At 37.0% G+C, this 21,444-nt stretch overlaps 1 protein-coding gene across 11 annotated transcripts in view; it reads left to right on the top strand.

Annotated features, from left to right (window-relative positions):
• KCNT2 (potassium sodium-activated channel subfamily T member 2) overlaps positions 1-21,444 on the top strand; it is a 363,773-nt gene that overhangs the window by 20,947 nt on the left and 321,382 nt on the right. The window contains exon 2 of one of the 11 annotated variants that reach the window (XM_045456155.1): positions 3,790-3,865. The exons of the other annotated variants lie outside the window; for them this stretch is intronic. Within the exon in view, the coding sequence (XP_045312111.1) occupies positions 3,855-3,865 (11 nt within the window). The 5' untranslated portion in view covers positions 3,790-3,854. The remainder of the gene's footprint in view (positions 1-3,789; positions 3,866-21,444) is intronic. 11 annotated transcript variants of the gene reach the window in all.

The following is a 21,444-nucleotide window of genomic DNA, read 5'->3' as shown; positions in this document are numbered from 1 at the left end:
ATGATACTTAGCAATTTGAATAATGATACAAAATGTTAATAAATGACAAAACTTCGTGAATTGTTGTATTATAGTATGCTATGAAATAAAAGGGAAAAGGTCATATACTTAAAAAATTTTTTTTAATGTTTTTATTTATTTTTGAGACAGAGACAGAGCATGAGCAGGGGAGGGGCAGAGAGAGAGGGAGACACAGAATCCGAAGCAGGCTCGAGGCTCTGAGCTGTCAGCACAGAGCCCGTCACGGGGTTCGAACTCACAGACTGTGAGATCATGACCTGAGCGAAGTTGGACACTTAACCGACTGAGCCACCCAGGCGCCCCAGTCATATACTTTTAATATCATTATAGTATGGTTGTTGATAACATATTAACCATTTCTTGCACTGGGTTTGGGTCTGTCTTCTAGCATTTAGTTACTGTGTACCTTTGGGCCATTATTTAATCTCTGTAGTTATCAATGTCTTCATCTGCAAAATGAGAATAATAATCTTACTGTCTTTGGGAAGTGAGATAATCTAGGAAAAGCCCTTAGGGTAGTACAAGGTAATAATTACTGCTAAATAAATGTTGTTTGTGTTGTTAATTTATTAGCAATATTTTGAAATTTTATTTATTTATTTTTAAAATTTTTTTTTTCAACGTTTATTTATTTTTTTGGGGACAGAGAGAGACAGAGCATGAACGGGGGAGGGGCAGAGAGAGAGGGAGACACAGAATCAGAAGCAGGCTCCAGGCTCTGAGCCATCAGCCCAGAGCCCGACGCGGGGCCCGAACTCACGGACCGCGAGATCGTGACCTGGCTGAAGTCGGACGCTTAACCGACTGCGCCACCCAGGCGCCCCATTGAAATTTTAGGATACCTAGTCAGGCTTTAGAAGTCATCAATATGTTGTTACTTGATTTTTTTGTTATGACTTAGAAAAATTATTTTTGAAAACATATTTTTAAGAAATATATCTTTTAAATGTAAGAAGTGTCAGCTCTGTTAAATTTTTATTTGAATGTTTCTGCATATGGAATATTTCCTACATTTCATTACACAGCTTTGAGAAAAATAGAATCCTGATTCTTGATAGCAAAAGTTTATTGCTATTTCATGTTTCGTAAACTCTTGAGTTTTATGGTATTATGGTAATTGTGCTTTGGGGAGTCGAGCTCCAAGATAAAGAATTCTTTCATTACTTACAGACAACAAGACTTTTGTTCTCATGTGAGCACTTATTAAATACTGCAGTTAAAAGATCAAGTGAAGAACCCCTGAAAAATGGTTTGTAATGATAGGATATAGTGGAAGAAATTGTAAATTGTACCATTTAATATTAAAAAAAATATTTTCTCAATTTTAATTTTAGTAGCTGTCTAAACTGTTTTTTCCCTGGCTGTATATTTCTCTCTACTTGTCTTCCTGAAAACTCACGTTTCATAAGAGGAAAGATGATTGACTGTAGGTTCTCCCAATAGCAGGATAAGAAGGTGACTCAGTATCAGATCAGTTACTATCATTAATGGTAACAGAAAAGAATACTAATGAGTATAAGAGATGTTATTCTTCTAGCAACAAAAGGTCTAACTTATTAATCAACTATTATCAAAGCAATTTAAACCCCCCCAAATGATCAAATTCTTAATATTACTACTAGCTTTAAAACTTTAAATCAACAGTTTAAAAATCCCTTAAGATTTTGAACAAACCTACAAAATTGGAAACCTATTAGCAAGAAGAGAAGTGAAGGGACTGATTAATCCACTCATTGTATTATTAAGAATTTAATAGAGTTGAGATTTATGTACATTTAAAATAAATATTTGTCTCTGGATTTGTGTGCATTTAAATATCTTCCATGAGATGTTGCCTTTCTGAATATACTAAAGATGTGAAAATGTATGTATGTACTTGAAATAGTGCAGAAAATCTTCTATTACTTAGAATTAAAAAAAAGAATGTCATTGGTGTTTGCTTTTATTTTATTTATTTAAAGAAAATTTTTGCTCTTTATTTTTGAGAGAGGGAGAGAGAAAGAGCGCCAGAGTGCGAGTGGGGGAGAAACAGAGAGAGAGGGAGACACAGAATCCAAAGCAGGCTCCAGGCTCTGAGCTGTCAGCACAGAGCCCAACGCGGGGCTGGAACTCATGAACCATGAGTTCATGACCTGAGCCGAAGTCGGACGCTTAACCGGCTGAGCCACCCAAGCGCCCCTACACTCTGAGTATTTTTTAAAGAGAGTTCACTCTTACTGTTCATTTTCATAGGAACTAAGCTCTAACATTGGAATCTTTTCCATGAAAGTGGCTCAGTTTTGGACTGCTCCCCTGTGTCTGACTGGGATTGTGTTCCTATTCTTCTAAATTATAGACCGTTGCGTTTCCATATTTTTGAGATGTATGTGTTTCTATCATGATGTTTGTTTTTCCTTGTTGCTGTGTTCTGTCAACCTTTTGGTGATTCCTCTGCAGTCGTAGAAGGTATGGGTGCAGATTTTCATTCTTTCTTCTTTTCCCAGATTCTGCTCTTCTTCTCCCAGATTCTGCTGTATTAGTATGATCTTCACCTTAGTGAACAACCAGTTCAAGACCCTCTTTTTATAGTTTTTTTTTTTAGTTTGATGACTTTCAGATCTAGTTTTCTTCAGCACCCTCTTGTAAGGCTGGAGCCTAGCATGACCAGAATTGCTTTACTTCTGGTAATTTGTACTGCAACATCCCACTGTCGAACTGATTGTCCTTCTGGCCCACACACTTCCTTACTGTAACACTAACCTGATTTATTTTTACATTCATCAACACCTTCAGTCCCTTGTGCATTCCACTGCCATGCTTCTTTCCCATTCATTTTTAGCATCTTTTTCTTTTCTGCCTCTTATTTACTTGTCTACCTTCTGCACTTTCTTTTGTCTTACTGCCCCACCTGACACTCCTCTTACGGTTTCTGATGCCAAGTCCAGTGAACAATTTCTTCCTCTTTCTTGAAACTTCCTTCTCTTGATTTTTATGATGTCATTCTCCTTCAGTTTATGTTCTGCCCATTCTTTCTTAGTTTTCATTTATAGGTTTCCCTTCTTTGACTTCTTCTTAAAATTGGGTTTTACTAGGAATTGTTCCTTGGTGTTTTGTTGTTTTCAGTTCTTATCATTTTCTAGTTCACTTCATTCAAACTTCAATAACTTTAATGATGTATTGATGATTTCCAGACCTTTATATTTGTCTTACTATTCTATCCAAAGCTCTAAAATTGTATGTACTTTTCCTCCACTGAATGTCTTTGCATAGTTGTCCAGCTGATTCTTCAATTCAGAATGTCAAAATCAATTTTATCATCTTAAAACTACTTTTTCTCCTGTATTTTCTGTTTTTGGGAATGACAGCAACACACAGCCAGCCACCCAAGCCAGGAGCATTAAATTCTACCTAAAGCTTAGTTTACTACAAGTTTCATTGATTCAACTCATAGATGGCTCATATGAATGTCTTTATGTTTTTATTTTAGTTCTTACTCTTACGATTGATGTGATTGTTATTCTCATCTGGACCATTGAGAAGTGTCTTATTAATTTTTCTGCCTGCCTCAGGCTTTCCATCTCAGACTGCTGGCTGAGTAACCACCCTAAGAGGAATCCACTTCACCCCCATCCTGCCATCCCATAGTCACCCATATTTTTGATCACTATCACTTATTTTTTGTCTCAGCATTTTTAGGAAGACTTTCTTTTCTGTAGATCTCTCTTCTCATAATCTTCTGTATTTTGCTCCTTCCAAACCATCATACTTTGTTTATTCTACTTTATCTAGTTTGGATAAGCTGAAGCAGCTGACATGGTTCATCTGTACCCTGGCCTGAAGCATCATTGCTGTAAATGGTGTGGTGGTAAGAAAACAGTTCAAGGTGCTAAGTTTTTGAATCAAGCCCAGTCCAAGCTGCCCTGTCTTGAGTGTTTGCTAGAGGCACTAAGGTAGTGGCCAGGACTGAAGAAATGACAACCTGACCTTCCTTGGTAAGGGAGCTCGCACAACTTGCCCTCTGTCATTCTACCTAACCTGCAAGCCTCTCAAAACCTTAGCTTTGCTTCGCAAATTAATTTCCCGTTTCCATAAGAAAAAACGCATCTCTTTTTGTTTAATACCAAAGGTCCCCATGTTAGACATTGCATTTTTGACCCACGTCATTATTTATACATTACCAGAGGTTACAATTTATTTGTCAGACAGAATCTAAATAGAACACAACATGTCAAATCGAGTGATGTGCCTTTTTTCTTTCCACCAGATTTTCTTCCCCCTACTTTTTTTTTTTTTAAGTTTAAGATAACATAGCAATTTAACATAATAAATAGATAAAAGGATGCAGGGCCTAGAATCAAGGAAGCTGGGCTATTTTAGATCTGTATAGCTCTAGGATATTTCCTCCTGGCCTAAGTAATATGGGATTAAATCTATTCATGGACTTTAGCTCCTTATTAGACCATTTATGTAACATTACTGTTTACCAGGCATTCTTCTCTAAGTGTTTTACATGTCCCATGAGAAAGTATAATATTATTTCCATTTTATAGATGAAGAAACTGAGACAGAGAGAGATTAAGTGACCGAGTGATAGTTACAAAGCTAGAAATTGGCAGAGCCAGAAACTCAAACCCTGTTCTTCTTTACCATTAGGTGTGCCCAGAGAAGATAGGAAGGTGTAGGAAGGAGAGGTGGGGATTGGGGGAGGAGGTCTTTGGTTTATTTCTCTAAAATCTAATGTTGGTAGGGGCGTCTGGGTGGCTCAGTAGACTTCGGCTCAGGTCATGATCTCATGGTACATGGGTTCGAGCCTGCTTCGGATTCTGTGTCTCCTTCTCTCTCTGTCCCTCCCCAGCTTGCACTCTGTCTGTCTCTCTAAAAAATAAATAAACATTACCAAAAAATTTTTTTTAAATCCAGTGTCAGTAAATAGGAATAGATAATCAATAGATATTAATAAAATACAAGTTGATTTTGAAATATACATCTTTTTTAAGGGAAACTTTCCTGAGGACTGGCAATATTCTGCCACAGAATTTTCTTAAAAGAGAGATTTAATTTTCTAAAGTGTGAAAATTTAGATATTCCTAATGTCCATTATTCAACTATCGTATGTCTATTCATGTACATATTTAGTATAATTTAAATAAGAGACCAACAAAAGGGAAGACATTTTTTTCCAAAACAAAATGAGATATAATGGAAGAAAGATAAATTGGGTGTTTTTTATAAGACAGTACCTTTAGCAAACACTTTTAAGATTAGTTGAAAATAATTTGTATTTGAGTAGGACTTCTTTCCCTACTCAGAAAATTGTTATAAATGAATGAAAGCAAATCTCTTCTTCAATAATACTCTTCCCTGTGCACCCGCAGAGTTCTTCTTCTTAGGATACTTACCGAGTGCCTGTGGAATGAGTCAGGCTGCCAAGAAATGTTGGATTACATTAACTTCATTAGACTCAAATTCTGGAGTAGCCTCAGGCAGAAAGGGATTGGAAAAAAGTGAGTCCGTATTCATCTGGTGGCATTCATTTTCAGGGAGGAGCAATGAAAACTCAAAAACCTCCACATTATTAAATTTAATGTTTTTTTAAAACATAATTATCTATTTAACATATAGATAAAAATAAAACTGCTTTTACTAAACTGGTCCGAATCTAGATGTTTGTAAGCATATGGATTTGGGAAGTTACAAAAAATGAAATTCTTAGGAGAAATATTTTCAGCTTTCCATTCCCTAAATATCATGTAAAAACAATATTTCTATTATAATAAAAAAAGGGGAGCATTGCAGCCTAAATCAGTATTTCCTTGGCACAGATTAGCATTTATATGATCTTATTTTAAGCCTATGTGATGTAAAAAGCTAAAAATGTTAAAATTATGACTAATTGCGTATATACTGATGTTTACATGTTTAATGTGTTTTAAACATTTGTATGTTTTGTAAATAGCTGTAGTAGCTGTAATTCCTTGAGAATAAATGACCCGATTTGAAAAGAAACAGTGTTTCTATCAGAATAATACATGTACATAGTTCAAGAAGTCAGAAAACTTACAGTAGGAAAGCAAGAAAAACAAAAGCATCTGGCCCCTGCCTCCATCCTCTCATGATCTGCCTTTCAGATAGAAGTGCTTTTAAGTCTTTTAACTGGTTTTTTCCAATTTTTTTTATTAAAAAAATTTTTTTTAACATGTATTTATTATTGAGAGACAGAGAGAGACAGAGCATGAGCAGGGGAGGGGCAGAGACAGGAGGAGACACAGAATCTGAAGCAGGCTCCAGGTTCTGAGCTGTCAGCACAGAGCCCTGTGAAGGGGTTTGAACTCACAAACTGCAAGATCATGACCTGAGCTGAAGTTGGACACTTAACCCACTGAGCCACTCAGGCGCCCCAGGTTTTTCCAATTCTTAACTGTCTATATAGAATGTTTCTTAGTTTTTCAATTTTAGGCAATATCCATTGACTTCCTTCTATGGTAGATGAGGAATTACAGTCTAAACACAGCACCACAACACAACTTCCATTCCTTGTCCACCATATATACTCCTGACTTTTGCTAGGGAATACCAAGTATGTATGTTCTATGACTATTTAAATATTTTTCAAGCTTAGTAATGCAGTATATTATGGTTCTAGTTTTCGTCTTCCCCCCCCTTTTTTTTTTAAGTAGGCATCACACCCAGCACAGAGCCCATTGTGGGATTTGAACTCATGACCCTGAGATCAAGACTTGAGCTGAGATCAAGAGTCGAAGGTTTAACTGACTGAGCCACCCAGGTATCCCTATGATTATGGTTTTCTTATTCAAATTCTTTTTCTTAGGAATTTGATGTTTTTAATTTTTTTGTTTGCTCAGTTTTCTAGTTACCTATTAATAGTGCTTCCCGAGACACTGAAGCAGAACTATAAAGTCTTTCTCATTGTAGTCATACCCATCAGGTAGTGCATCAGTCAGGATGGTTCAGGTTATCGTATGGTCAGAAGCAGCCTCAAATCTTTAGTGGTTCTCTGTGGAGTTACTCAGGAACTCCTCCTCCTGTTGAGTTAATCTTCAGGCTTCATTCTGGACTCAGAACCCTCTAGGTTTTTTCATATCTTTCTGTTGGGCTGTCACTTCCATTCATCATTATGCCATCATCATGGAAATGCTCTTCACTTCCTTTTATTTAGATCTCCTTTTCCTAAATTTGTCTATTCCTTCATGTTGGAATAGCTTCCTTCCAGAAGCTGCCTGAGAATTTTTAGGAGGGAAAAATTAGAGCTTATACATGTTTGAAAATGTTTTTATTTTACCTTTCCATGTGACTAAATATAAAATTTTATTTGGAAAATTATTTCCTCTCAGAATTTGGAAGGAATTGCTTCATTGGCTGCTGTCTTCCTGTGTTATGACCATTTCAATGAGACTTGCTCCTAGTTAATGAACTTTTATCGTCACTCTTCTGATATTTCATGATGATGTACTCTGATGGAGGTCTTTTTTCCCCCCATTAATTTAGTAGTGAATTACAAGGAGTATCTGGAGGCTCTAGGAATCAATGGGATTTGCTGCCTGTGGACTTTACTGTGGTTGGTATGGAGAGGGGCAGATCGTTTCTTTGTCATTTCTGCTCCCCCTCCCGCTATCCCAGATGCCAGTGTTTGTAGTTATTGTCTCTTGGGTCAATTTCCCCAGATTTGAGTTTTCCAGAAGCTTAGTGAAAAAGGAGTCCTTTATACGTTAATCTGCAATGTCTAGACTTCAGTCTCTGTTTTTGGATAATGCCACTTCCCTTCCCACTTCCTTTTCTTCTTGGTCCACCCTGGTCTGCAGCTACTCTGACTCATCCTCCCATGCTCTGGGGGTCAGGGAGTGATATTTGCCCAATTGTGGGTGGTAGAAAAGGGGATATGGTACTAACAGATCTTGTATCTATTCTGTTTTCTCACTGGCCTTTTCTCTACTCCCAAGGTTCCTGGCTTTCCTACTGTCTTTTCAGGGGCTTCTTGTTGTCCTTTGTTATATAACATCTGTAGCAATTCCAGATCAGTTTCAATGGACTGTTTTTTCTCCTAACTATGGTATATGTAATGACTATTTGTTCTAAATTTTGATTACAAATGAAAAGTTTTTCTAATATCAATTGCTGTGTTTTGAGCACTGTATTATATCAGTGACCTATGACAGTGGACAAGTAAATAAGCATTAAGTAAAACCCCACAACATGCCAAAAACAGTGCAGTTTACATTTCTCATGCCCGTTTATTTTTTTCTAATGAGGAAAGTATCCACAGATTTTAAAATAACATACTTGAGAAGGATATAAGGAACTTATAGCCTCAATGGATTATATATATTTTTTGGCATTTTGTATTCCTAGTGATTTTTATTGGATTCCAGACATTTTGAATTCTACCGTTTGGGGGCAGATATCTTGTATTTCTGCAAATATTCTGAATGCATTTTGGAATGATACCGTTTGGAAAGTGTTTGACCTTTTTGGGTCTCGCTTTTGAGATCTGTCAGGCAGCCGCAGAAGAGCACTGCTCAGGTTAGGGTTTGTTATTCCCCACTGCTGAGGCAAGACCTTTCTGAGAACTCCAGCCCTGAGAATCCTGAAGTTTTCCAAGCTAGTTGATGTGTTAACAGGCAGAATCCCTGGCCCTGTGTTAGTGTCTGGCACTATGACCACAGGCTTCTCCCTTAGACTCTGTTCCTAATATGCATGTGTGTTAATCAGTAATCAGCTGAGGACTGAGGGGGATTGTCTGTTGATCTCTGGAGTTTTTTCTATGTGCACTTCTCACTTCTCTGGTCCTCTGTCCTGTGATTTCTACCTGCCTTGGTTTTTCCATACTCTGGGCACTGTCTACTCAATTTAGAGTCTGCTGGGCTCTATTTGGATTTGTCCCTCCCTATGGGAAACTTTCTTAAAGCAGAGTACACCGAGGCAACTGTGGGTTCACCTCATTTGTTTCTTACCTTTCAGGGAGTATGGTCCTTTGTTGCCTTGAAATTTTGTGTGTGTAGATATTGTCAGTTTTTTGGCTGCTTTGGGGAGGAGGGTAAATTTGGTGCCTGTTACTCTGTCTTGGCCAGAAGTGGAAGGGACAGAGTAGATGTTGATTTTTTTACTGATTCTTATTGTACATGCTTATAAAAAGTCCATATTTTTTCAAGCAGTTGGTATGCTAAAGATTAATCTCTTGCAGGGGGTGACTGGGTGGCTCAGTTGGTTAAGTGTCTGACTGTTGATTACAGCTCAGGTCATGATCTCAAGGTTTGTGGGTTCAAGCCCCACATTGGACTTTGTGCTGGCCATTGCAGAGCCTGCTCGGGATTCTCTTTCCCTCTCTCTGCCCCTCCTCCACTTGCTTGCTCTTTTTCTCTCCCCTCAAAGTAAATAAATAAACTTAAAAAAAGGTAATCTTTTGGTATAATTGAATAAAAAATATCAAAATTCCTCTAAGAGGTTTTTTTTTTCCCCTATTCAGTATGTCACCAGAAGTCCTTACATAGATATCCACTTAGAAATTGTGCAAAGGAAAAAAGTTGATCACTTTTCCAAGAAAATGCTTTGATGGGAAAGATGAGTTTAATTAACTTCATTGACTTTGTCACTTAAGAAAATATAGGCAAGGAAGGAAGGGGAACTATCACTGATTAGATTGGTTGCTCTATGAATTCACACTTAGCAGTCTCAAAATGAACTTTTTAGCCAACAATGTCTAGTGACTTAAAAAGCTTTAATTAACTGCGTAATATAAACGTGTATATTTAGGTGTATGTAGCCTTTTATTTAAAATGGCAAGTCTTTATAGATAAAAAAAAAAATACCACAAGATGTTGAAGAGCACATTAACAGTATTTCCCATTTACTTTCTAATTTTCAAATATACATGTTTATTCATACTTTGCCTGTGAGACCTTACAGATGTTTTCAGAATCATACAATGGGAATTATGTGTAAACTTTTCACATAATCATGTGTATGACAATATCTACTTTACTCTGAAGTATGCCACTAGCTGGTGCTCCTAATGAGTTTTGCTTGGAATGTTTTTCTAAATAGTGTAGGTCCTTTAGGAGACAGTAGATTGAAATAGAAAAACCACTCAGATTCCTGTGATATCACTATTTGTGCGTGTCTCCTTAGATAATTGGTTTAATTCTCCGAATCTCAGTTTTCTCTTTATAAAATGATAGTAGAGCCAAGAACAGTAGCTTTTAAATCCGCTGTATCTGTATTTATACTGCTTTTTGTATCTGCTAGCCTTGAGTTAATTAATCTTGGGAGGTTCAATTCAATTACTTCCATTGTAAAATGAGTGTAACCGTATCCATTTTGCATTATTGATATCAGGATTCTTTGAAAACATGTATATAAAGAACATAAAACACTGGTTGGCACTTTACAAATATTCACCAAATGTTGGTTACCATACCTGCCCCAACATAAGTTAACAAGGTAGTTGAGAAAATGCATCTTAGATTATAAATATAAACATATCTGGGAAATATTAAGAACAGTATGCACATTAAATAGTAATATTACATCTGTGGTTGTTATATAGGCTCTGGGCTGTAAGCTTATAAACAAGTTGTCTGTAGGTTTGTGCCATAAATGTCCAAATTAAAGTCAGCTTAATTGACAGACCTTTCATAATCTGAATAATGGTTGTAAAATATTTCTTGGTTAGAGGTTAGGGCACTCACAGCTCTGCTATAGTCAAGAGACTTGTGGACATTTTACTTATGACTCATTCACTGTAAAACTGTAGTGTATTATGTGCATCATCTCAAAAGAGAGATGTTGAGTTAAAGGAAAAAAAAGACGATGTAGATAGCATTGGCGAAACAGAAAATTACCCACTTGAATCATGCTAGTTCTAAGAATTCTGGATTAAAAGGGGGGATTTGAAGGGGTGCCTGGATGGCTCAGTCAGTTAAGCATCCACTTCTTGATTTCAGCTCAGGTCTTGATCTCAGGGTCATGAGTTCAAGCCCCACAGGGTCCTAAGTTCAAGCTCCATGCTCCCTACTTAAAAAAAAAAAAAAAAAAGAAAAGAAATAATATGAAATAAAAGAGGGGAATTTAAGAACGTTGTCAATAATTGTCTTAATCCTCCATGGATTAAAGAATGATTTCACTTATTCAATGAACATTTATTGAATTTTCACTGTGTGGAATGCACTCAAGTAAGGACTTTGGATACAGTGATGAAAGATAAAGTCCCTTGCCCTCTCAAGTGGGACAGATATGTATTTCAGCAACTATAATGTGTTATAATAAATGTTGCAATAAAATTTGCACATAAAAGAAGTTACCCAGATCAGAAGAAGCTTGTCAAAATATTGACTTGGAGTAAATACTAGAAATCACCAAAGGCCCATTCTTGACCTTCTTAAATCTGTAATACTCAAACATGACACTTTCTCCTTAGTGTCTCATAAAGGTGTCAATGTTTTGTGAAAAAGTGAATTTGGAAATAGGACGGTTCTAGAAACAGTTTTCACAGTCATGGAGCAGAAGGCTCAACATAGTAAAGATAACAATTCTACAAAATTGATTTATTGGGTTAATACAGTTCCTATCATTATTTCAGCAAGGTGTTTTTTGTTTTGTTTTGTTTTTTTTGTTTTTGTTTTTGTTTTTGTTTTTTGGCATAGACAGATTTACTCCAAAATTTATTTGGAAAGGAAAAGTCTCCAGAATAGCTTAAACAATTTTGTGGGAGGAATCAGTGTTCTTAATGTTAAGGCTTACTATCTAGCCGTAGTATTCAAGACAGTGTGATCCTGGAGGAGGGATAAACACATAGTTCAATGGAACTGAATAAAAGATTCTAGAACTACATCTAGACAAGCATGTTTAATTAATTTTTAACAAAAGAGCAAAAGCAGTCCAGTGGAGGAGGAATAACGTTTTCGATAAATGCAGCTAGAGCAATTGGGCATCCTTAGCTTAAAAAATGAACTTTGACCTAAGTCTCACACTTTAGACAGAACAACTCAAAAAGGATCATAGAGCTAAATATAAAACACAAAACAATAAAACTTCTAGGAAAAAAACATGGAAGAAGAATCTTCAAGACTTAGAATAGACAGAGTACTCAGACTTGACACCAAAGCACAATTCCTAAAAGGAAAAAAAATGCACTCATTAAACTCACTGCTTTTGCTGCCACCTGTAAAGAGGATGAAAAGACAAACTACAAACAAAATATTTGCAAACTGCATTTCAGTAACGGGCTTGTATCTAGGCCATATAAAGAACTACTGAAACTCAACATTTAAAAAGATACAGAGTCACCTGGGTGGCTCAATTTGCTAAGCGTGTGACTTCGGCTCAGGTCATGATCTCACAGTTCGTGAGTTCGAGCCCTGTGTTGGGGCTCTGTGCTGACAGCTTGGAGCCTGAAACCTGCTTCAGATTCTGTGTCTCCCTCTCTCTCTGATCCTCCCTGGCTTGTGCTTTGTCTCTCTCAAAAATAAATAAACATTAAAAAATTTAAAAAACAGACAAAACAACCCAGTTAGAAATGAGCAAAAGATATTCACAGACATTTCACCAAAGAGGATATATAGATGTCAAACAAGCAAATAAAAAGGTGTTCAGTGTCATGAGCCATGAGACAAATGCATATTAAGAGCACAAGAGGATAATTGCTACGCTTTTAACGGAATGGCTAAAAGTAAAAAAATAAAGTAAAAATAAAATGAAATAGCGATACCTTCAAATGTTGGCAGGAATGTGGAGACACTGGGTCACTCATACATTGCTGGTGTGAATGTAAAATAGAATAGCTACTTTGGAAAATTGTTTGGCAGTTTCTTTTAAAACTGAAAATAGATTTACTGTATGACCCAGAAATTCCACACTTAGGCATATATCCCAGGGGAATGAAAGCTGATTTTCACATAGAAACTTGTGTACAGATGTTCATAGCAGCCAACCTTTGGTTAAATAAACTGTGGTAGATCTATACTAGGGAATACTAGTAAGCAATAAAAAGGAAAATCTATTTGTACACTCAACAACTTAGATGAACTTCAAGGAAATTAGGCTGGGAGGAAAACAGAAGATCTCAAAAGACTATATACTGCATGATTACATTTATTTAGTGTTACCGAAATAGCATGATTATCGGAATGGAGAACAGATTAGTGGTTGGGAAGTATTAGGGATGGGGTGGTGGGTATGGCTATAAGCAGATACCTCTTTGGAACCTTGTGATGGTACCGGTAAGCATCTTGACTGTGGTGGTAGTTACATGAAGCTACACATGTGATAAAGTTGCATAGGGCTTTATACATTTAGCATACACACACACATGCCAATGAGTGCATTTATAACTAGTGAAATCAGAATGAACTCTTTGGATTGTATCAATTTCAATTTTCCTGGTTTCAGTATTGTACTATAGTTATGTCAGATGTTAACTTTGGGGGAGGCTGGGTGAAGGGTACACAGAACACCCTGAACATTTCTTTGCCCTTCCTGTGAATTTATAATCATCTCAAAATAAAAGATTAAAAAAAAAGCAAGCTATAAACATGAATAAAATAAATGCCTCCTGGGGGATACATTTTCACATCTCCATTAAGCACTGCAAATTGTTAGAAATAAAATTACTGAGTCTTATGAATATTTCAGCCAGTTTTCTGTGAGGTAGTCCATTCAGATGCTCCTCCTTCCTTCTCTCCCTCTCTTCTTTTCTTCCTTCTTTAACTCATCAATTATTTAGTGTTCAGAACACTTAGAATGATGCAGGATAAATAGCTAGAATAAAATATGAATATCGTGTCAAATCTTCAATTTAACTTTGAGTTCTACAGAGTGATTCATCAATTTAAGTTGTTAAGATCATTTTCACCTGGTTAGAAATCAAGCCTCAGTAATTTTTTAAAAAGATAATTAAGCAATTAGATGTGGTGCTGGGTGTATAACCAGATCAAAAGCACTGTTTCTGCTAATTCCCAACAAGGAAAGTGCAGTTGATTTTAGATCTAAGTAAGCCATGCAGTGAACACACACATACACACACACATGCACACACATGTTGAGGAATAATATTGCATACGTTCATAGAATTTAAATGTATCTCTCAAGATCCTTTCTCTCTTTTTGGTATGTCTTTATTTTATTCTCAAAACTTAAAAATTAGTTATAACTGTCACATTTTTCTATGAAGACTATTAAAGGTCATTCTTTGAAGTTGAATGCAATGGTCCAAATCTCTGTAAAGGATCCGCAGTTATTTCCTGCCCCTCACATTGGTAGGATTTGGTCAAGTACCCAATGTGTGCCTTGTGGGAAATTGAAAACCAACACTCAAAGTTTTCAAAATTCTGAAAAGACAAGGCCTGCAGTGGTTAACACAAGCTCAGATACACAGTTCCTGGAGATTCTTTTCTTCTCATTTACATGTATTCCTCTCTTTTGTTGCAGCATCCCTCTAAACCTGGGACCCTAGAGCCCCTTACCATTTATATCCCCATTTATATGGAGCAGAAATTATGCTTAAAGTTTTCTAAGAAACAGGAATCATCATGCTTCAAGAAATAATTGAAAAGCATGCATTAGACATTCTTGTTTTTAAAGTCTCTGCAGCAACTCTTATGTCGGTGGTTCCCATGTTACTGGATCTACAGAGTGCCTGGCCTTCCATCATTTTAGTAAATTCTCTTTTCCTTTTTCATCAGCCTTCCTTGAAAGCCTACATTTGCCTATCCAAATGCATTAATAAAATAAAATAGCTTTTTATTAATAATATCCACCCTTACTAGAAATCATTTGCATTCCACAACAATGATGCCTTACAAATTATCCCACCAAAAGTGGTGACTGAGATTTGCTGACAAGGTGGCAAAACCTATTTTTTTTCTTACGAGGATGCTGCTTCTTCAGATTTCTCTGATTCACTTCATGGTACTCTCTCACTCCTTTGTACCTCTGAGAAAGCCAAGATTAAGAAACCTAGGGTCCATTTTGTGTGCTGTTATCTAGTTTTGCCTTCTTTCCTAGATGCTGGTTCCTAGATGCTGGGAGAGATTCTCATTAACTTGTATTAGTCACTGGGTTATCGCTCTGACTTTTACTACCCAAGTTTAGGCGACTGGTTCTGGAGGATCCTGTGTTAGGCAGTTTTTCCTGCATTGAGAGATATTCCAGGTCCCTAGTGGGTCTTTATATCAGATACAAAGCTTGAACTTGCAGGGTAAGGAAACTCTCAAAATATGTCACTACCATATTCTCGTCTTTTACAGTCATGATTTGTTGTGGTTTTGTAGTCCACTAGAGAAAGAGATTAAAAGGTGAGTGCCTTTTAAGCCCATTAGCCTGTTGGCAGGATCTGAGCATTATGTAAGGCAAAAGGACAATGGTGTCATTTGGACCATTTCATTAATAGTGTCAGAATACATTACCTCTCAGGCCCTGCTCCTCATTTAAAAAAAATCTCCTTTAGGCAAGTTTTAACATCTGGGGCAGATTTTTCTGTTAGGCATCAGGGGCAGATTTTTCATGTGGATATACATTACCAAAGATACACGCTATTTCCATTACTAAAACAAAGGAATTGACATTTCTGCTTTGTGAAATTCCAATAACACCCATTACCCTCTCATAAGCACACATCTTTCCAAGCTGATTTGGACCCTTTCTATGGAAAGGGAACCTTGGGCAGTAACACAGTTTACTGGATCTCTGGAAATGTGGGTCTGTGCACTTCTCCTGGATTTGCACTATGGGAACTCTGCTTTGCTAGGCATTAGGGCCTGATTGACCTATTGATCACAACTATCTTGTTCATAGATAAGGAGTCTGTAATGGAAGAAGATGAATCCACATGGTTAATAACCAAGAACACAGATCTGTTTAGAGGACATTTTTGACTTGTGTTGAAAAACTATCTTAACTTCAGTCTCAAGTACCAAAAATTTTACATCATGGGGCTTATTTATTTTTACATTTCTTTCAGCTTGGTCCAAACTGCAGCCCAATGCTACCATATTCTGGGATGTTTCTCAAGGATAGCCATATCACCTCCAAAATTAATATCCTGAGCAGGATGACTCTGGGGAATTCTTCAGATCTTTTCCCATGCTGGTCAAGTTCTTCCAACAGATACTGTAAATGGATCCATAAGCATTTTCTACAACTGAGTTTATTTCTCCCCTTTCTGTTTAATAGCAACATCCTATTTCTTTGCAAAAAATATCTAACTTCAAAGCATTTCTTATTTGAACAAATATGTGTTGAGCATCTCCTGTGTATCAGGTCCTATGCAAAGTGTTGAAGTTGTACAAGTGAATAAAATTGGCAAACATTTGTGCCCTCATGGGGCAGGGGAAGGGGTGGTAAAAACAAATTAATATAGGTAACTTGTCATATAGGACACATCAGAGCTGTGTGGCAAGAGTAGGCTGTGAGAATGAGCTGTGTGCTCAAGTAACTTACTTTTGCCTTCTGAGAACTTCCTTTACAGGAAATGATGAATGCTTGATTTTATGGCTGCATGAATCATATGTAATCAGTTATTTATGGGGCACCTTCAAGATGAGCCCTCTGATTTTCAGTAGTTTGACATTTAGTTTTTACCAAGATCCAGTAGAAAGCCACAATCTTGCTGTTTCTGAAGGGAATGATTGTTACTCACCCAAGGGGGACTTATTCTTGCTTCAGAATCCTAGGCATCCTTGTTTTGTCCTTCCTTATGAGAGCTTGTCACACATTCTAGAGTAGCACCCTAATCTGCCACAGACAATTTATGTACCATTACATCTGCCAGCTTATAAGATGTGTAAAGTATTTTCTTGCTTTGAGAACACTACTCAAAGTATTATTCTGTACTCACAGCTCAACACTTTTTAGTCTACTTGGTACTGAGTCAGAGTGTAACACCATTATATGATAGAAAAGTGTTGGAATGAGGGTCCCACAAATAGGTCCAATTTAGGAAATCTGCAGATTCCTTTCATTATATTATGAAAAAGTTTATTTGACTGCCCTACAGTCATTTATTCAGGCTCAGTCAAAATGATGTAATAAAAACACATTGTAAAAATCTGCCAACAGCAATATTTAACAGGCTTTTAGCAATAAGAATGACCAAATTCCAACAATTTCTCAAAATGAGACCCCTTTTTTCCCCACAGTTACTGCATTTTATCCTAAGAACAGATTATCCTTGATATTTGGAAAATTTTTGGTTTCTTTTTATTGTTTTTAGTGGAAAGCAGTGTTGTTTTGCATTTCTCAGCCCCCTGTTACATGAAACCCTTTTACTCAAAGGACTTTTTCTGTTCTATCTCAGGAGTCCCTTATTGTTGGTCAGAACTTCTCTACATAAGCAGAAGACCCTTGTAGTCCTTGAGAGACTCTGGAGGTGATTAACTTGATTGTAGCTTTCCGTCAGTCTCCACCCTTCTTCCCAACCCCCAAAATTGTCCCATCCCCCCTGTAATCAAGACACAAGCTTGACTTTATTTTTAATAGAAGTTTCTAGCAGTGTGGGAAATAGCAGTCTTTTAATTTTCTCTCCAGTCTGGCCAATTTGGGTGAACATGAACTCCAGTTGCTTAAATTTGAATAGGGATCTGCAGCCCCAGGTCTGCTATTCTCTTCCTTCCCTATGGGTGGTCAATATTACTTCCCTGTTGTTATTCTTTTGAGTTAACTTCATTAAGAATTCAGGGGCTCTTTGGGTCTCTCTAGAAGCCTCAACTCCTTCAGTAATGTTTTGCCATAAATAGCTATAGCAGTAAATTATTCCAAATGATCCTAAAGAAATCTACAGAATTGAATTGGGATATGTAAAATAGAGGCTTCAACAAAGGCAGAAGTATAGCTTTACCCTCATGAAGTCCCCAAATATCATATAAATTCATAGCTTTATTAAGTTCCAGTTAAAGTTTAAATATATCTTTTGTTGAAAAATCAACACATCACTATTAAGTAAATTTGAAGAATAAATGTTGAGAATTAAAGAGGTCATTTTGAAAAATAGAGACAGACAATACTAAATATTAAAGTATATCTTAAAAGGACAGAACATTCTTTAAAAATTTTTATTCAGAATTGTTGTAGAGGGGTGCCTGGTTGGCTCAGTCAGTTAAGCATCGGACTTCGGCTCAGATCATGATCTCAGGGTTCATGAGTTCGACCCCTGCTTTGGGTGAGCTCAAGCCCTGTATCTGGTGAGCCCCACTTCTTTTGTTCTCTCTCCGCCTCTCTCTCCCTTTCTGCCCCTCGTGGGATTCTCTCTCCTCTCTTTGTCCCTCGTTCATTAGCGCCCTCTCTCTCTCTCAAAACCCACCCCCCAAAATAATCCCAAAATAGTTGTAGAGATGAATGAAATGGTATAGATTGTCCTGAAATTATGGAAACTAATACAAGAATTTAATGTTATTAGAAGTAATCAGTTGCCTTTTAAATAAACAAATTTAGAAATATAACTGACTATAAAAATCAAATCAGTTAACATATAAATATTTCAACAGATTAGGAAGCTAAACAGAAAACAAAACCCTAAAAAATTGGGAGGGAGGAGATAGTAATTTTAGGGTATCAGTGAAAGGATGGAAACTTACTAGGAATAAAATTGTAGGGGCACCTGGGCAACTCAGTAGGTTAAGTGTCTGACTCTGGATTTCAGCTCAGGTCATGATCTCATGGTTCATGCTTCAAGGCCCACGTCAAGCTCTCTGCTGACAGTGCAGAGCCTACTTGGGATTCTCTCTCTCTCTTTCTCTGTCTTCTCTCTCTGCCCCTTCTCCACTCATGCTCTCTCTGTCTCTCAAAATAAATACATAAACTTAAAAAAAATTGAAAAGGAATAAAATTGTAATAGAGTGAGCCACTACCTCAATGATTCTTGTCACATTCCGTGTCCTGGATTATCATTTCTTTAAAAGCATAGAAAATTATCACAAGAGAGCACATCAGTTGGTTGGACTATACTGACTGAGAGTTGTTTGAGCTCAGAGTTATGTCTTATCTTCATATTCCCAGCATAGTGTCTTTCTACTGTGTGTTCAACCAAAATTTACTATTTGCTCCAATTGTGTCAGACTCTGGAGAGGAAAAAGTCCCATTATGTAACATAATGAAACCTTTTTAATTTGTGGTGAATGCAGATGTAGATTAGTATTGGGTATTAAGATGGAACAGGGGCTGCTGGGTGGCTCAGTCAGTTAAGTGTCTGATTTTGGCTCAGTTCATGATCTCGATGTTCTCCCGTTCAAGCCCTGTGTCAGGCTCTGTGCTGACAAACTCAGAGCCTGGAGCCTGTTTCAGATTCTGTGTCTTCCTCTCACTCTCTGCCCCTCCCTTGCTCATGCTCGGTTTATCTCTCTCTCTCTCTCTCTCTCTCTTTCTCAAAAATAATAAAACATTAAAAAAAAACAGAGAAGAAGTAGTTCTTAATCTAAGAGGGGAGCAAGTCTCAGGCTTTTGTATTTTGTGTGTGTGTGTGTGTGTGTGTGTGTGTGTGGTTTTTTTTTTTTTGAGAGGGGATTCCTTCTGTGCATGAATATTAGAGCTGCTGAGAATTGTGAACCACATAAATTGGAACCCAAGGCTACAGGCAGAGTTACAGTAAATGAAATCAAAGTCCCGGATGAAGGGAGGCTTGAATATGCAGGGAGGGTTAACGGTGGCGGTGCTGTCAGGCAGTTCTCCTGCTATTCTGTATCATCCCGTTTCTCACATAGGCTCTTTGAAAGGCTGTCCACTGTCCTCAATAGTCCTTCTTCACTGCCTTCATCTGTTTCTTGAGAGAACACCTCACTGTGCACTACAGGAATAAGAATGAAGCCATCACACAGGAGAGTTTTCTCAAGTTCTTGTAACTGTCCCTAAATGAGCACACTCCTGCACTAACTGCTCATGACACAAAGAAGAAGCATCCTTCCAGGGAGTGAGCGATCTACTTCTGGACCCTGTTTTCTCTCACTTCCTGATGAATGCCAAGCATCAGTTATCAATCCTATTGGCAAAAATTGTAGGAAAACATTAGAAAGTCCTAGATTTATGTCAACAGTATTTGAGATTCAGTGTTACCATGCAGAGACTTAGAAGCAGTGTTGTCACAAGATTAGACTTCAGGGGGAGAGGGGACATGTGAGTTTTGCTCTTGACAGATAAGGAGATTATCAAGAGGCTGTGCTGTCATGAAGGCATTCTAGGTAGATGGAAGAGGGCATGCAAAAGTGAGTTCTGTTCAAGAAGTGGTCATTAGTCTCATGTGGTGTAGTTAAAACATTTTTTGATGTTCAAGTAGAAGATTGAGTGATATGACTGGAGCGACTGAAATGTTTTATGATGGATCTATTTTAAATGGAGGAATTCATATTTAATTTTGTAATTAATATTCAACTAGTAAAGGTTTTGATTAAGGGCTATATAATAGCAATCTCAATTAGATGTCACATGAGCCTTGTTTTTTATGTATTTATATGTTTATGGAGTTTTCATACATAGTTTTGCTTATGGACCTTATGTATATTTATGCATTGATTTTTGCAAAATACTCTCTCAAATTTCAACTACATGCTCAAAACCTAGCAATATTTTTATCTCGCTTTTAAAAATACCTTGTAATAGAACAAAGTGCTACCTCTCATAATCTATTTATATACATCCTATACTTTTCTCATAGCAGGTACCCATATTATATTGACATCTGTATGAACCATTCATCTATCACATTTAGCTATGGTAATGGTGTACAATTTCCTTCTTATCTCCAAGGAGGTGTCCTTTAGATAGCTATTTGTCAGTTGGCCCCAGCATGATGAAACTATAAAAATGGTTTATTCATTGTCAAACTGTAGGTAAGTTTCCATTTAGATTTCATAAAGTTGTCTTATTTTCCATTCTCACTCCCACTGCTTTAATCTATCTTTTGATCACTTCACAACTGGCCTTGAAATAGCCTCTCAAGACTTGGGTTTTTTTGTCCCATCTCATTTGATTAATCTTGCATGTAGTTGCCAAACTCTTATTCAGAAAAAATTGGTCACATTATTTCTCACTGAAATATCCTTTATTGTGCATCCCCCTGTCCTCTCGGTGGTCTAAAGGACACAATTGGAACTCGGCAACTTAACATTGAAAGACCACCAATTTTGATACCACATTACCTGTGAAATTACTCAAGCTGTTCTATTCAGAAACTGTCCTTTGCTACTTTATCATATTTCCCTTTCTGGAAGTTCATTTTTTTTCATTGTTTTAACCTAATAGAATTTGACCTAGAGATAATGGTTCCACTTCTCTTGTCAATAAAGGATGTTAAGTGATCTAACATTTTTTGTGACCCAAATTATCTTTTCTATCACTGCCTGCTTATTTCTGTTTTATTTAGGTCACTAAGTATTCACTAAGGTCTTAACGGGGAGGGGAGAACATTTTTTAGGTTTTTGGCATAAAACGATAACAAGGTCCATTGCC

Source organism: Leopardus geoffroyi, chromosome C3, assembly GCF_018350155.1.
Source record: "Leopardus geoffroyi isolate Oge1 chromosome C3, O.geoffroyi_Oge1_pat1.0, whole genome shotgun sequence".
In the NCBI taxonomy this organism is placed as follows: domain Eukaryota; kingdom Metazoa; phylum Chordata; class Mammalia; order Carnivora; family Felidae; genus Leopardus; species Leopardus geoffroyi.
Note: the sequence above shows the minus strand (reverse complement) of the source record. Positions and strands in the feature narration are given on the sequence as shown.